Genomic DNA, 14,358 nt, shown 5'->3' on the forward strand with positions numbered 1-14,358 from the left:
TAGAGCTAGCGGGTCTGCCAAATATTGCCGGGCGTTACAGCGCTGCTTATGGGTTACCAATTGCATAGAATCGTGTCGGCTAACATGCGCACTTGTCGACAAATTGTGAGGAGAACGACGACGACGTTCTGGCTGCTGTATTCCCAACTTCTTTACCACGTTGCCGCCTGAAATGTGGGTACGGTGCTACCTCTCGTTGTTAATTTAGTGGTGATGTGGTTAGGGGCGTCGTTGCTGCTGGTACGGATGCAACCCCTACTTTCCGCAGAATTTAAACGCTTTTCGGGGCATTAAACGATTTGGCTAATAGGCCTTGCTCGAATTGTCGTTGTTGCCAATATGTCAAGTGGCCCCTCGCATACGAACTCCGCGTGCCAAACAGGACAAGAAAGAATTAAAAGCACATAAATCGTCCGCGTGCCAACCAGGACCAGAAAGAATTAAAAACACTCAAATCACTAGACGCCACTATAAATTGGTAATCCTCGTTCCGCGTGCCAACCAGCAAAAGGAAGCATTAAAAGCACACAAATCGCTAAGCCAACCAGTAAAAGGAAGCATTAAAAGCACACAAATCGCTATGCCAACCAGTAAAAGGAAGCACTAAAAGCACCCAAATTGCTAAGCCACTATAGATCTGTAATCCTCAGTTGATCCGCGTGCCAACCAGGAAGAACAAAAACATTCAAAGCACACCAATCGCTAAGCCACTATAAATTCGTTAATTCTTGTCTGACTTACTCCGTCCGCTGCCAACCAGGAAAAGGAAAGAAAGATTTTTTCGATCTGCGGAAACTCGTGGTTTTTTCCTTTTTGCTAGTGATCGCCGAATTTTTCTTTCTTTGTTTCGATACTTTTGTATCGCAACTTTCGCCCCATCACCAGTCACTAGGTATGTTCGCACGAAAACGCTCCCAAGTGGACCGTAACCGTAGACCATAACAGCAGACCGTAACAACATGCAAATGCAACAACAAATCGATTCATATGGTGACATTGTTGTTGCATTTGCATGTTAAATTTCTTTTCGTATCTGGATCACGCTTCATTGGACCGTCACATTACATATGTATAAGTTGTCGAGGTTTTTTTTTTCTCCAGGCCAGCTGAAGCTTCGCGTCTCAGTTAAGTCCAAGGAAAAAGTGTAAAGAAAGGTCAGCTGTTAGTTAGTTTTCGTGAATTCACAATAGATTTTTGCGATGCGTTTTACAATATATTCACAATTATCGATTTAACCTGGAGTTAGTCATCCTGTGTTGGTGAATACGATAATGTCAAATGTGGTATCTGATAGATTGCCATCCACCGGGTAAAATCTAACTTATCTGAAATCAAACTAGATATCTCCTTTTTTTTACTAATCCGCATGGTGTCAAGTGACTTTCCCTAGTTTTTAAGTACCCGGATATGTACACATCTTTTTCTACTTATTTCCTTTTTGTTCCGATGACGAAAAAGCCTAAATAAATTAATTTAGTTTTTTACAAATGTTTGCTTTCTGTAGCGACTCTTGAAAGTAGCTTCGTGTGTTCAAAATAGATTTTTGCAATTTGTTCTACAAAATATTCATTTTATTTAATTAATATATTATTTAACCGGAGTTTGGTCACCCTGTGTTGGTGAAACAAAAAAAGTCAAAGGATCATGCTACCGCTATGTAACGGAAGCTACATAGCAGCACAAAAGATAGGTGATTTGTAAAATATGAGAGATCAAATAACCATAGTTAGCTGGTGAAATTAATTTTCTCGGCGTTACGTCACGCTTTCGGCAGGTTTCATTGATGAATCAGTGTTCAGACTTTATTCCAATCAGAGTATATTGCTGCGCTCATGCCTACTACTACATATTTTATCTGAAAGTTATATTTTCGTCAAGTTGAAAACTGAATAATAGTATTTACTACCTGATGTCTTTGGTTGATTCATTGCATACATATGAAAAGCTGATTGTTTATAAGCGACAATTGGATGAAATTTTGTTTGGTCCCTGTTTCGCGATAACAGCCGCCATTTGGGTGCACCAAGGGAGGTCTTCCTTCACCTGCCTCTTCTAAATCAGTGCAGGTCTCCCCTTTCTTCTGTTACCAAGCTGCGGTGTCGACAGAAATACATTCGTGGCCGGAGCGTCTTCGTCCATTTGCATAACATTACCTAGCCAACGAAGCGTTTGGACTTTTAATCTTTGCACTATCGTAATATTTCCGTAAAGCTCATCACTATATCTCCTTCGATAGTCGTCGTCAGGATCACGGACAGGATCTTTGCACTATCGTCACATCTCCGTAGTAAAGCTCATACAGCTCTTTCGGAGAACATTTCTCTCGATTACTCCAAAAGCCATCTCATCTTATACGATTCTGAGCCATACAGCAGGACAGGCATGATCAGCGAAATGTAGAAGACACCACTTTTCACTCTTTTGGATAAAAGCAAGTATTTTGTTTTGTCCATCTGAGAAGGAAGAATTCGCTGCGGGTTCGCTAAGGCCAATAGTATAGACTAATAGCGCCTGTGGTCAAAATTCGACCAACTTGTATTTTTTTTTTTTCAACTCAATCTATACGTCCAGTGCGTTAATAGTTGAGCAGTGTGTAGAAAATATCAGCTTCGCTCAGGCTAAGTATAATTTAAAAGTTGTTGCTGAAAATCATATATGTAATACTCCTATCTTGCTAATAGAAAACGTTCGCAATGTGATTTGAATTCGACATCAAAACAATACAACCTTTACAATTTTTGTGATTGTAGCAGCATAATCGTGAGAAGAAAAAATTTAAATTTTGTTACTTTCAATTATTGAATACAAAAACAAAAATGTATAAGTTCCAATCTGAAGGCATGCGCAAACTTTTTTTTTGCTGAGAAACATTCACGGCAGAAACACAATCGAAGAGTTTGCCAAGCCACCAAATCAATTTGATGTTAGTTGTTCGCCCTCTTTTCATAAAGGAATGAAAGATATACTCCGAAAATTTAACTCTTGCTCCGATGTAGTCGTCTTCAGGGTAACAGTTTTACATACTCAGAACACTGGTAGCGAAATATGATAGAAATGTAATAAATCTAAAAATTTCAAAAACTACGTCATTAAACTTTTTTTTGCAAATTCGCTTACAAATACAATTTCGAAATTCGTTTATGGTGTAGCAGCTTTCGAAGAAACTGAAGAATGAGAAAATTGACACAAGTGAAAAATCTTTCTATTCCTTCACTGCCATACCTAGCTGTCAAATAATAGCTGACAGGGAGAACGGCTGTTGCGAATGGCCAGAGATTGGAAGAAAGTTTTGTTTTTTGCTCGCGGTTATTAAATTGAAGTGCCATGAATTGCCCATTTGTGTTTCAATTCAGCTTTTCTTTAAAATGTGTATACAGAAAATCAGATACAGAACAATATTAATTTCTAAAATCTAGTTAATAGATTAAATGTGAGCAGCCAGTTATACCGTTTTCACACAGAAACTTAATGATCTCATTTCACCTTCTAATGAAATCGTAAATGTTTTGCTTTCACACAGAAGTAACTGCTCGATTAGTATGACGGATGAAATGTCAAGCGAATAAAATGACAATGCTATACGACAGACAATCATGACGGAACGATACAAGGTGGCAGCATGGTGACATACCTACAAACAAAAAAAATTCAATGTACTTGTAAATTCGATCGACAAATGTCAAAATCGTACTGCGCCGGTAGTTGATGTATCAAATCAAATAAAAAAGGTTATAATCAGCTGTTCGATGCGACCACCTTGTATCGTTCCGCCATGCAGACAATGACATTTACTTTGACAAATGACATTTTTAAGCACTGAATACACCAAAAACTGAGAAGCGGAACGCGGCCAACAGAGTTGCATTGTGCTTTTGACTTCATTAGGCATTCAATTAGCTACTAATGAAATAATTATAGATTCGAATTTTTTAGGGAAGATTGAGCTCAATAAGCGTCTTAATGTAGAAAACTGCCTTTATTATTCTATAAGCCGTCTGTGTGAAAATAGTATTATAGGCAAACATTTTAAAATATGTAAATAACGCAAAATGCCAGTCGTCTACAAAAATGTTTGAAAAGCACTATTGAGGAAATGATTTAAGTAATCGAACAACGATTGAACAGGAGACGAGGCTGTTTACTATTGTTTTTTTTTAACATTCGCCACTTGTATGAATTCACAATGGAAGAAACTGAGCCCTGGCATGTGATTGATTTTTCTTTAGCGCATATACGTTCTCGACAACACGCTCAAGACGCAACTACACAACAATGACAATTGTGAACGTATAAGAGAAAGAAGCAGCTTGATTTTGTCTTTGAAAAACATTCAAAACAACAAAGCATAAAAACACCAGCAATGTACAAAGTGGATATATCCATTCAGTTGCCACATGTCCACAGATAATGGGATTGCGTACACATATTGGCCAAACACAAATAAACCCAAGCCACTCAACAGCAAACCAAACTAATTCAGAACCATAACAACTGGAAACATTTTAAGGCACAACGTGAAATTTGGTATAATACTTCTGTCACAGCAACTTGCAGAATCAATAGATACATAGTACTCCAATCGCAATGAATGGTAGCTCTGCAACAGTCACACCACCAGCAATCCACAAGCTGTCATCATTAAAACCAGTCCGTGATTTAACCTTGGGCGGGCGAGGTGGGGCAGCTGGCGCCAATGCAGCGTCAAAGAAGGTTTTCATGCCCAACCTCAATGTGGTGCGAAACAAAAACACGTGAGTTTATTCAATAAAAAAATTGTAAAATTTTCCATTAGTCCCCTACGCTTTGACAATAATTATAAATAATAGTCTGTGGAGGGATGTTGGTGTTGTAGCATACATGCAATAGATGCGATCACTCGCAAACTGTCATCAATATCTTCTAATGGGGGTCCGAGGAAGTTTGCAGTTTCAACAGGGCTGGACCAGAGAGAAGGGGTATTAGAGCCGTTGGTTCCACATTGCAATTGAAAAGATGGGTGGTGTCATGTGGGGACACGTTACAAGCAGTACATACATTATGTAGTGGTTGATTCTGGATATTTCAGAGTTTAGCATATTACAGTATTGACCTACAGTGACGCTAGGTACCCTGAGGAGAATGCTATCTACTGCGTGTTTAGGTTTTAGAGATCCAACGCCTTTTTATGGATATCTCTGAGGTCCTCTGTACTTTTTTTCAAAATGCTTGCGGAATTATTTCTTAAGTTCCTGGGAGGCGGGGCCTCTGCAATCAAATGGCTGTTGGGATGCACAGGTTTCTAGGTACTCAGCTAAAACTGTTTGTTCAGCATTTCATTTCTCTCCCTTATGGGGAATGCATTCGCGTCACTGTGTAGATAGTGTTATGAGGACATGAGAAGACAACCCTTAGCGATTCTGTGAGCGGTGGTCTTAAAAACCTGCAGTTTCATACAGTGTGTATACCTAGGACTAGGTGAACATATTGAGGCCTCGAAGGATGCAAGTGGCCGGCCAATTGCTTTTGAAGTGGTAATAGGCGTATTTTTTTATCTTTACCTAAAGTGCTGCCCTCAAGAGATTTTAGTATTTAGTTACGGGTCTGGATTTTAGGTACAATTGCATGCTCGCTAAAATGTAATCGTGATTGAACGTCACACCCAGTATTTTGGATGTAAGACAGTCGGTAGCGTAATGCCATCGACGTGGATGTTCAATATGGTCAACATTTTGTTTTGTCCACGTTGTATTTTATTTATTTTCGAAGAGAGCTTCGATATATAGAAATTAAGCAAAAGCGGGGATATAACACCAGCATGGGGCAGGTCTTGTTTAATTCTTCTAGGTTTAGCTGCTTCGTTGGTCAATTGAATCAATGGCTGCCGTCCAGACAGATAATTTGACTTCCACCTTTTGAGACTTGGAGTAAGGGTGGACCCTTCCAAGTCTTGCCGTAACTTTTTGATAATTCAAGCGCTACAGGAAATGTGATGGAGTTCTTGATTCAATCTGCAATTTATTTGTGTGTTGATGGCGTTTAGCGCGGTAGATGTGCTATGTGCTATATAGGTTTTGAAATCCTTGCTGATGATTGGCAAGTCGCAGGTTTGCCGTGAAATAAGCACAATTTCTTCGAGTGTCTTGGCTACTATTGATAGGAGAGATACCGGATGATATGATTGTCATACGTTAGCTGGTTTGCCAGGTTTTAGTAGCGGTGCCACCCTCACGATTTTCCCATTTCGGGGATGACGAGGCACGTTTAAAGGAGAGCTAGATATTTGAACCCCTCATTTCCAGGGTTTTTAGGCATCGGCAGAGCTATACAGCCTGGGCGTACTGCGTTGGATGTTTTGGCAAGTTGGATGGCCTTTTCAATCTCTGTGGCGGTGATAGTAATAGGAGAAGCGCTATGTTTGTGTTTATGTGCGTATCTGACGGCCTGCCATTAGATTTGTCGACCGAGGAATGCATTAAATATTGCCGCAAAAGCGCCGAGCACCGAGCGTACAGAATACACACACTGGAAAAACTACAGGAGGTCTGTCATAACAGCGCACAGTGTTTCGTGTAGAACAAGCTAGCTGGACAAAAACAAAGTTCTTATTCCAAGAAAAGTGTAATGAGAAATGAAAGAAAACAAACAAAATAACGGGATTTTTGTTTTTTTTTTTTTGATATTTTTGCTCATATATATTGAGCAGGAGTGGCCGTAAAATGCATTGATTAATTTGCAAAATTCTTGTTGAATATTAATATTCATATTTCTTTTAATTGAACACTTTTACATAATTTTTTTGATGGATTCTAAGCTCGAAGGTAAGTAAAATTTTTTAATAGTAATTCTTTCGCAATACGAGTATTTTCAATATATTAACCATTCCGTTATTATGAAGAAAAGGTATTTTTTCTCTATATTTTTAACGTTAGGAACAAAAAAGTTACATACATCCGCTGACATCCGGGCTAAATTTTACATATGTTATAGTCGCAAGTATTCTCTAATAGTCGAAAGAAAAAACCATTGCGAATTCTTTGCACATCTATTTTAAATTTTTTTTTTGTAGATTTAGTTATCTCTACATATCAAATAGGATGTATGTACGTACCAGCTCCGACGAGATATTTGAACCTTTAAAGCTGATCTACAAACGGCAAAACCAATTCCCTGGTACAGGGAACAAATACGTAGCGATAAAACATACAAAAATAAACGCGCAAGGTCAACAAGATCACACCAAAAGCAAAAAGGCGAAGATCATTGACTTCAACCTGCCACAACCTACCGCACCAGTCACCAAGGCATAAAAACAGGTACATACAATGGATTGATGAAGACAAACCAAAACCAGGTTTCGTCAATACCAATGACGGCAACACTGCTCGTAGGTTTTTCGAAAATTCTGAGGCTAGTGCTGAGATTACGGGATTGGATGTAACGCTCATCAAAAGATTCGACAATCTTCTTCGCGCATTAGCATCTTGCGGTCGAGACTAAAAAACTATACATAGATCTCTATCCATGGTTTAATATGTCTGTTACAGTTCATAAATTCTTAGTGCATAGTACTGATATTATAAAATCAGCAATTTTACCTATTGGTCAACTTTCCGAGGAAGCACAGGAAGCCCGTAACAAAGATTTGAGACGATTCAGGGCTGATAACACACAAAAGCAGTCGCGTGAAGCCACGAATAGAGATCTTATGAATATGTTGCTTATAACATCGGATCCTTTAGTTAACAGTTTTAGGGAGATACCTAAGAAAAAATTTAAATCTCATAAAATAATTTTGTCCAGCTAGCTTGTTCTACACGAAACACTGTGCAGCGGTCTCAAAACTGCTGGGAGTTGTCTTCTTATGTCCCCAGAACACCATCTATCGAACTCCGTTCTGTAAGGGTAATACCCTAAACTCGCGTAGAGGAAAGCCACCTCCCCAGGTATACACGCATCATTCTAACTTAATACTGTCATGAAATTAAGAATTGAATTCTTACCTATCCAGATTCGACCTATTGGACGGGCATGATACAACAACAACAATTTATTTAATAAAAATTGCTTCAAATAAATGTTTTCATACATTTGAAAGCAATGAAAAGCAATCCCCGCTTAATGCATACAAATACACAACATGTTTATTTAAGCAAGTTTACTTTAAGCTACTTTTAAAATTTTTTACAGAAATGCCTGTTTGGTAGAATATCTGTTTTGAAGTAAATAAAAATAAAAATCTGCATATATACGTATTTATATTTTTTAGAAATGTTAAAACATCAAAAGACACAACGGCACGTGGCGGACGTGGTGGTCGAGGTGCGCGCAGTGGACGTGGCAGCGGCAGTGGGACGCGTGGAGGACGTGGTGGTGCTGCTGGTAACACTAATGCATCACTTATACAAACTACTGGAGTCTTCTCGGAAGGTGCTGGTGCAATTAACATACGCAAAGCAAGTTCGGGGGGTTCTAGCTTCGGCGGCGGTCGTAGCACTGATGATGCTCCATCGCAAATGCGTAAACCAACAATAATCAAAAGTGAAAATCTTAAAAAAAATGATATAAAAGCTGATGATGAATATGTGCGTGAACTACTTGGTGATACTGAAGAGGATGATTTTGGAGATGATAAGACTGATTTGGAGCAGAAACCGGTTAAGTTGAATGAGGGTAAGTCAAACAAAATCTTTAAATTTAAATTTTTAAAACCAAAAAGCAAAAAAGTCGAGATATTTAAAAGTATTTGTATACTCGATTGGGAACATGATTATTTGGTATAGTAGTGTAACGGTCTTACGAGAGCGTAGTACGCAAAGCTTAAAATACTACTGCATGAGCGACTACTCGTTATTAAATATGGAAGTTTTCCTTTTACTTGCTAGTGCGAGCTAATCATTATCAGCATTTATATTTTGTTGTTAATATCGTTTTGTACCAAATCTTTTTTTCGGTTATCCGTTGCACGTATGTATATAACGACACGTACATATCTGTATACAAAACATACACTTTCGCTTGTATCTGCTAGCCAAGTGGAAACCAATTAAAGTCGAGTTGAACCTTGAAAAGTTAGATGCTAAAATAAAAGATGAAGCTCCTGAAAATCTCGAAAATGCTGGTGAGTTTCAAAATGTCTAGTAAAAAGTGTATTATTAACCATGCGCACGACTATCGTCCCCATGTTTGTGTCTTTACGTTTCATACAATGTATGTTTTTTCTGTTTGTTGTAGGACATAATCGTATTCATACCCTCATTCCTTACATTCCTACAATAATTACGCAATCACTATTTACCTTATAAACTCATATTTTACATATTTCACCTTCTTGAATAGAATCTACTATCAACATTGCACAGAAAATCCAAAAAATGTCTGTTAAACAACAACTGCTCACAAACCGTGCCTTGATGCGTTATCCTGCTTCAGTTTGTGAGTTATTAGATTTGACACCATCACAGCTTTTGCTGCTACAGGTAAGCTCGCCATATTTTGGAAATATAAAAAATGTAAATTATAAAGTGGTTATTAATTTCTACTTCTAGCTACCAGATGCATTACCATGTGAAGAAGATTTCGAAGAAGTTGCGGACAAACAGACACATTACATTAAAAATGTAAATTTCACTAAATCAAAACAGGTTTCGATTTGAATGCACTGCTTTAAGGTCAAAATAGCAACAATTCAAATTTAAGACTAAGATAACGACCTTTAATTATTGTCAAATCATTGATAGTGCCGCAATTCACCGTTTTCAGTTCATTGCCGTTGTTGTCGGTTCAGAAAAGTGCAACCCCTGGCATAGCAACAAACGAAGAAATCTATGAGCAGGATATACTGGATTTTAAATGATACCGTTGTTGTAGTAATGCTAGTGTTAAATCGTGTATGTCTGCACAGCACTCCGTAGGGGTGGCATATTATATTACTGTTCTTATTGACATGATAATATACTCTACGTTAGTTTCGGAAGTACTGTCACGCCAATTCGTGGCATAATTTGACTTCGTATCGTTGCGTAAATTGGAGACAACAACCATGAGAATGCCTCATGGGCCGGCTTTAAGTTCTGCCGGCTCCGAACGTGAAACGCCTCTAAAGTGCCGAAACGGGATCGCTAAGGCTTCGACACCCAATTCCATACGAAGCAAAAAGAGTACAAGAGACTGAAACTCATGAACAGCAGAAAATCGGTTCCAAAACTGCCTAAACTCGGCTGCTAAAAAACAGTTTTCAATTTTACTCAAATTTGTTCATGATTATTTGAACATGTGTTTTTAATTTGAGATTTTTTTATTTGCACACAAATTCCTGTTTTCATATTGAATCCATAATTTCATTTCTTAACATGGCATTAATTGATTTGCTTAATTAAACAGTGCTGTTGTGGAATCCGATTGCGGGCAGAATTAGAATTGGAATTCGGTATATACATGCTACGAATACCAAAAGCTTTTGACTTTGTTGAAAGTTTGGATTACCACGCATCTAACTTAAACATAAAACTATGGCCAAATTTTTTCAAGTGTTTTCAATTCTGAGTCTAGTCGCAATCTTATACAATGTCCGCATTACATAGAAATTTAAATATCAGAATTAATTAAATTTCAGAGCGTTGACGATCTACCCTCTACTTCAAAAAGTTCACCCACTCCAAAAGCGCCACCAAAACGTTTATCGCTCAAAGAAATGGAAGAAGGTAAAATAGGCAAACTACTAAGATATAAATCCGGCAAAGTAAAATTAGTTTTCGGTGATACATATTTCGATTTAAATATGGGCATGGAAACGGGTTTTCTACAGGTGAGTAGATATTAAAAAATAATAATTTGACCAATATTTCAATTTATAGGACCTTATGTCGATTAACACAAATCGTGAGGAACGTAGTGGTAATATGATTAATTTAGGACCCATACAAGCCAAGTTGACCGCCACACCCGATTGGGAACATTTAATGGAACAAGAGGAGCGACGGCAGCGGCAAAAGCCAGCATAGCACCGTAAAAACTTACTATTATTTACTATTATACTTACAAAATTTGTTTTGTATCATATACATATATGTTGTTTTAATTTACAATCTACTTATAAGCTATTATAGTTCTAGTGAAAGCTCAACCAAAATATCAAAAAACCTATGCATTTTGTGAAATTAAATACTGTAAAGAAAACCCATTATATTTAATATCGGATATGTTGAATAGTGAACATGATTGATACTTATTTACAGTAAAAAATATTGAAAATTGCATGCTTTCAAAAAAGTTAAAAAATTAAACGTTTATTTAAAATTGAATTAAACCTTTTGATTGTCAAATAGTTTTCGAAATCTAAGGAAAGCATTTCTCATAATTAAATGCTTTATAACAAATAAAACGCCTACATATAATATAGTTTTGTTACGTACTACAAATTTAAAAGGATCTTTTTTTAAAAAAAAATTATATAAATAAAAAGTTTCATTTAATAATTTGGGAAAAATTTAAACAACGTGACATCAGGACGGACAAGGCGACAGCTGTTTCGTCCGTCCTGATGTCACGTTGTTTAAATTTTTCCCAAATTATTAAATAAATTATAAAATTAAAAAAATTGCTTCAAATAAATGTTTTCATACATTTAAAAAAAAAAAAAGCAATATGGGCAATCCCCGATTATTAAAAATCATAAAAAGTTTCATTATTTTACACTTTATTATTCTTGTTTACGTGTTCAATTAAATACAATCCAAACCAATATTAATATGGAAAGCACAGCTATTACATATAATAACGCAAAACATTAAATTTATCGGACACCTATATCAAAGCAGCGGTCAACTTAACAAATCGCGAGGTTAAGAAAAGGCCAAAAAATGACTGGCTCCCCCATAAGCGCCAATGCAATTCCGGTAGGTATTGAAATGGAACGTCCGCAGGTACTCATAGCTTCGAAATTTCAAATTTTAGTTAGCTTTCTATTGATCTAGGTGCGCGTTATGTATATTTTTTGTTTTTTTTTTTTTTTTTTAATTTTGTGCTTCAATTGTTTTTTGCAAATCAGATTCGTTTATACCACCACTCGCTACAGGTGTACCACTACCATCAGGTAACGTTTTACGTCCTCGATAAATGTTGCCTTTCAAATCCAGTGAAAAGTTGTAATCTACAGGATTAGCTAAAGCTTGTTCTATAGCAACATCAAGATTTTCGTGGTTTATAAATGTCTTAGCCAACTCCTTTTCACGTCGCACAATCTCTTCGGCGCGTTCAAATTTTTCTTCTTCTCGTAAACGTGCCGCCTCTAGACGTTCTCGTATTATAGCTGCCTTACTTTCACGTTCCTTTAATATGCGTTCATTTCGTTCGGCAGCGATCTTTTGATTCCAAGCCTCATTCTCTTGAATACAATTTTGGAATTCCGCTTCTTCTTGTTCGGCTGTAAGAACAAAGTGGTCAGCGGTGGTTGTGACATTCAAACGTACTACCTCCTCGCGTAGATATTTTCGTATTGAGCGCATTTGTGTCCTTTAGGGAACATTTAATTAAATGATTAGAACATAAAATAGTAACAAGGTTAGGTATAAATACTTGTAGTTATTATTTATCCGCTTTAATTCTGCTTTTTCATCTGGATCTTGCCGTTTGCGTTCGGGCACACGAAATAATTTACTCTTCGCTTTAGGCAGCCAACGAGGTTTTCTGCGCCAACGAACAAATTCTAGTGAAAATGTGGTGCTGGCGGTTTTTGTCTCATTCAATGAGAGGCGTGATAAAATGCCGGTAGTTGTCCGCAGCATATTTGCCGGCAAATATTGGCACAGGTATTGGAGTTGAATGCACTGCCGGCTTCCCATAAAAAATTTAATATTACTACCAAACTTAATATTATATAATTTCAAGTTTACCTCAAACCAAACAACTGACCATGCAATATTACCGGTCAAATATTATGCAATATTACCTTCTTTCAATATCTACGTCAGAATAAAACCCTTTTCAACAACTGTCCTTATTTAGGTAAATCTATTATTTCTTAATTGCATGTTTAACTTATTAGTAATTTCGACAAGAAAATCGGCTGCTTGCATGTGGGTGAAAGAAGAAAAACAAATTAATATTTGACAGTTCGAAAACGGAGTGCTACCCTACAAGAAAGGTACCCGTTACCTAATCGATTACTTAATCGTTACCAATAACTTCCTAATCACATAAAAAGTAGTAATAACTTCAATACTTTTAAAAAAAGTTTATTGGAGCATTGTAAAACCCTTCCAATAAGATAAAGTTTTTCTCTTATTTTTACGATATATCCGATACTGGAGCGCGAAAAGAGAATGGTAATATTGGAAGCAGCAAAATACAATGTATCCGGCCCTAAGGAAAAGAAAATCGGTCGCCACCTGTAACTCCAGACAGTTCCAACAACTAATTTCGCTGGAATTCGGTATTTCCAGCTGATATTTACTGTTGCTGATCGAAATCACTCGCATTCCGACAGCATTAATATAACAATAAAATTATATAATGTGTAACAAAAATAACGAAAATAAGGCCAAACAAAAGTTGGAGCAGGGGGGATTGGAAACACGTCCTTTTCAACCTTCCATTATATGTTGAGCTGTGCTAATCGGAATCTTCATGCATTCCGACAGCGTCTATACTAATCAAAGTTGAGAGGTGTTTGGATACACGTTATTTTCAATTTCCAACATCCAAAGACATGTTTAGCTGTGTTAATCGGAGACTAATACATTCCGACAGCTTAAAATACACATATAATTGAAAAATATAAGTTACAAATTTTGTTGCCTTAAGCTGGGGGATTGGAAACGCGTCCTTTCCAACCTTTCTTAAATGAGTGGCTCCCAGACTCGGCCCTTTGTCACGCTAGTAAATATGCTGATCGGAATCACATGGCATTCCAACAGCATATTCAATAGAAATAAGTGATTATAACAATGAATTGTACTTAGTAGTTTAAATTTTAGGCCTGAACAGCCATAATAATAAATAAATTAAATTAAAAAAATAAATACTCTTGTCAGTGTTTCACGTGCAAGGGATGGTTTCATCGGACAGGTTGCTCTGGGCTATATTCCAAAATCCAGCGTCCTCGTAACTTTTATAAATCTTTTGTGGCTCTTGTTGTTCACGGCCTCATTACATTATGAGGCAATACGGCACCTGAGAACACAGCCGTATGAAGCTAAAAAACACAAGCATGTCTTCAGTGAACTCCACAAACAGGCATCGGACCTCTATGCCGGTGATTCCTGTACTCAAAGAACAAAACTAGCAGAGGAGGAACGCGCTCTCCTTAGGGAAACGAGAGTAGTCACTCTAGCTCAACTTCGTGCTGGATAACATAACAGGTTAAACTCTTACCTATCCAGA

The 14,358-nt window shown here is 37.2% G+C and overlaps 2 protein-coding genes across 3 annotated transcripts; one reads left to right on the forward strand and one right to left on the reverse strand.

Moving 5' to 3' along the window:
* Window positions 1-4,307: 4,307 nt before the first annotated feature.
* Window positions 4,308-11,360, forward strand: Polr3D (RNA polymerase III subunit C53). 2 transcript variants are annotated; one of them, XM_067757463.1, is made up of 7 exons: window positions 4,309-4,751; window positions 8,246-8,649; window positions 9,008-9,097; window positions 9,316-9,455; window positions 9,525-9,596; window positions 10,592-10,783; window positions 10,833-11,357. In XM_067757463.1, exons 1-7 carry the CDS (start codon window positions 4,585-4,587, stop codon window positions 10,977-10,979), a joined length of 1,212 nt encoding a protein of 403 aa, XP_067613564.1. In that variant the 5' UTR covers window positions 4,309-4,584; the 3' UTR covers window positions 10,980-11,357. The 2 variants fall into 2 exon arrangements, with proteins under 2 accessions (XP_067613565.1, XP_067613564.1); XM_067757464.1 differs by lacking the exon at window positions 9,008-9,097 and having other exon boundaries at window positions 4,308-4,751; window positions 10,833-11,360.
* A 297-nt stretch (window positions 11,361-11,657) lies between these two features.
* mRpS26 (mitochondrial ribosomal protein S26) lies at window positions 11,658-13,079 on the reverse strand. The gene is made up of 3 exons (XM_067756702.1): window positions 12,870-13,079; window positions 12,553-12,810; window positions 11,658-12,489 (listed from the first exon to the last, which is right to left on the reverse strand). The coding sequence occupies exons 2-3, from the start codon at window positions 12,759-12,761 to the stop codon at window positions 11,991-11,993; spliced, it is 708 nt and encodes a 235-aa protein (XP_067612803.1). The 5' UTR covers window positions 12,762-12,810; window positions 12,870-13,079; the 3' UTR covers window positions 11,658-11,990.
* Window positions 13,080-14,358: the final 1,279 nt, after the last annotated feature.

Source organism: Eurosta solidaginis, chromosome 5 (assembly GCF_040869045.1).
Source record: "Eurosta solidaginis isolate ZX-2024a chromosome 5, ASM4086904v1, whole genome shotgun sequence".
Lineage (NCBI taxonomy): Eukaryota > Metazoa > Arthropoda > Insecta > Diptera > Tephritidae > Eurosta > Eurosta solidaginis.

What these genes read in the sequence shown, in the direction of transcription:
- Polr3D (XM_067757463.1), top strand. Translation starts at nt 4,585, where the DNA reads ATGAATGGTAGCTCTGCAACAGTCACACCACCAGCAATCCACAAGCTG. An exon ending in ACCGGTTAAGTTGAATGAGG is followed by an intron (nt 8,650 to 9,007) that starts GTAAGTCAAACA and finishes TGTATCTGCTAG; the next exon opens with CCAAGTGGAAACCAATTAAA. An exon ending in AGACACATTACATTAAAAAT is followed by an intron (nt 9,597 to 10,591) that starts GTAAATTTCACT and finishes ATTAAATTTCAG; the next exon opens with AGCGTTGACGATCTACCCTC.
- mRpS26 (XM_067756702.1), bottom strand. Translation starts at nt 12,761, where the DNA reads ATGCTGCGGACAACTACCGGCATTTTATCACGCCTCTCATTGAATGAG. An exon ending in CGGATAAATAATAACTACAA is followed by an intron (nt 12,490 to 12,552) that starts GTATTTATACCT and finishes TGTTCCCTAAAG; the next exon opens with GACACAAATGCGCTCAATAC.